The sequence below is a fragment of the Mesocricetus auratus genome, unplaced genomic scaffold (genome assembly GCF_017639785.1).
Source record: "Mesocricetus auratus isolate SY011 unplaced genomic scaffold, BCM_Maur_2.0 Super-Scaffold_100007, whole genome shotgun sequence".
NCBI lineage: Eukaryota > Metazoa > Chordata > Mammalia > Rodentia > Cricetidae > Mesocricetus > Mesocricetus auratus.
The window spans coordinates 96,224,150-96,225,608 of NW_024429191.1; the positions used below are offsets into that span (position 1 = coordinate 96,224,150).

Sequence of the window (1,459 nt, forward strand, 5' to 3'; positions counted from 1 at the left end):
CCCAAGGGCGTTTCCATGCATGCTGAGTCCTCTCTACAAACTCTGGCCTGGCCCCCTACAGTGAAAGCCCGACTGTGTACTCTCCTGGCTTCCCAGTGCTGTTGTCGGGAGCTGACAGTCTCTGCTTTGCAGGAAGGGCCTGCAGCGGCTCGGCACCTCGGAAGATCAGTTCCTCGAGGCAGCCCGGCAGGAGGAGGGGGACCTGGACAGAGTGCCCTGCCTGTACAGCAGCCTAGCCTCTGACAGCTGGAGCGACCCGGACAGTCTGCTCAGCTGCGTGCGCCTGGCCATTGCAGACGAGCAGAAGAAAGTGGTATGGACGGAGCAGAGCCCCTGCTGAGGCCCAGACCTGGCTGGGGACTGTGGTGACCTCCACCTGGCTGTCACTGTTGTCAGCAAACAAGCCCACCTCCTCCCCTGGCCTGGGTCTGACCTCACGTGTTCACAGCAGTCAAGGTGTAAATGACAACACCACAGTTGCACGGTATGGCCTGGGCTGGCGGAGGATTGGAGGATATTCTGCCAGGGTGGGGGTTCTTCTGAGACCTGTTCGGGCCAGTGCCCCAACCTCCTATGAATGGCTTCCTGGGGAGTATCCCTCCTTTTACATCTCCGATGTCAAAGGAATCTTGAAAACTCGCTGGAGGAGTCATCCCCATCCAGGGCAAGGGCACAGACTCCGGGCCCTGAGGGCATGGCTGACTCGTCACAGCGGCCAGCAGCCAAGTGCCGCCACAGACACCTGCAAACGACAGACTTGAGCGGCTGACTCATGGCCTCGTGCCCAGCCCCAAACACCAGGTTGCTTTGGTGGATGTCCTGGACAAAGCCAACGGACTCTTCCCGACTGAAGGACTGACATTACCCTCTGGTCCCTCTTGGGATGTATTACACCCTGCTTGGATGAAGCTGCCACCTAGTCATAAATGAGTTATTTTGACAGGGTATTTGAGTCTCAATGCCTAAAATATAGTATGCTACTATGAAGTTCTGTGTACTAATGTACAAAGCTTTCCCGACATGCTGGGCAGTGATGATACACGCTTTTAATCCCAGCACTCGGGAGGCAGAGACAGGATCTCTGTGAGTTCCAGACCAGCCTGGTCTACAGAGTTAGTTCCAGGACAGGCTCCAAAGCCACAGAGAAACTCTGTCTCAAAAACAAAACAAAAGGAAAAAAAACCCAAAGTTTTCCTGATGCTAGGGCCCATGACTCTCCCTGCCTCCCAGGATGGAGTTGATGGTGGGCGGAGGGGACAGACCCTCTCCTCCTAGGTTTGCAGGCTGTGCTTCTGACCCTTGGCAAGGTGGGGGGGGGGAAGGCTGGAGCCAGAAGCTTGGTGTCACTCAGAGAGAACGAAGGGCAAGAAGAGAGCACTGTCACACCCCGTCCCTCAGTCACTCAGGCTCAGACAGGACACGCGGAGTCCAGAAAGACCACAGGATCAAAACTATCACC

The 1,459-nt window shown here is 56.2% G+C and overlaps 1 protein-coding gene across 7 annotated transcripts in view; it reads left to right on the forward strand.

The window, feature by feature from the left end:
- Window positions 1–945, forward strand: part of Card14 (caspase recruitment domain family member 14) — a 34,247-nt gene extending 33,302 nt beyond the window's left edge. For all 7 annotated transcript variants that reach the window (XM_040750147.1, XM_040750146.1, XM_040750145.1 and 4 more), the window contains one exon: window positions 133–945. In XM_040750147.1, the coding sequence (XP_040606081.1) occupies window positions 133–340 (208 nt within the window). In that variant the 3' untranslated portion in view covers window positions 341–945. The remainder of the gene's footprint in view (window positions 1–132) is intronic.
- Window positions 946–1,459: the final 514 nt, after the last annotated feature.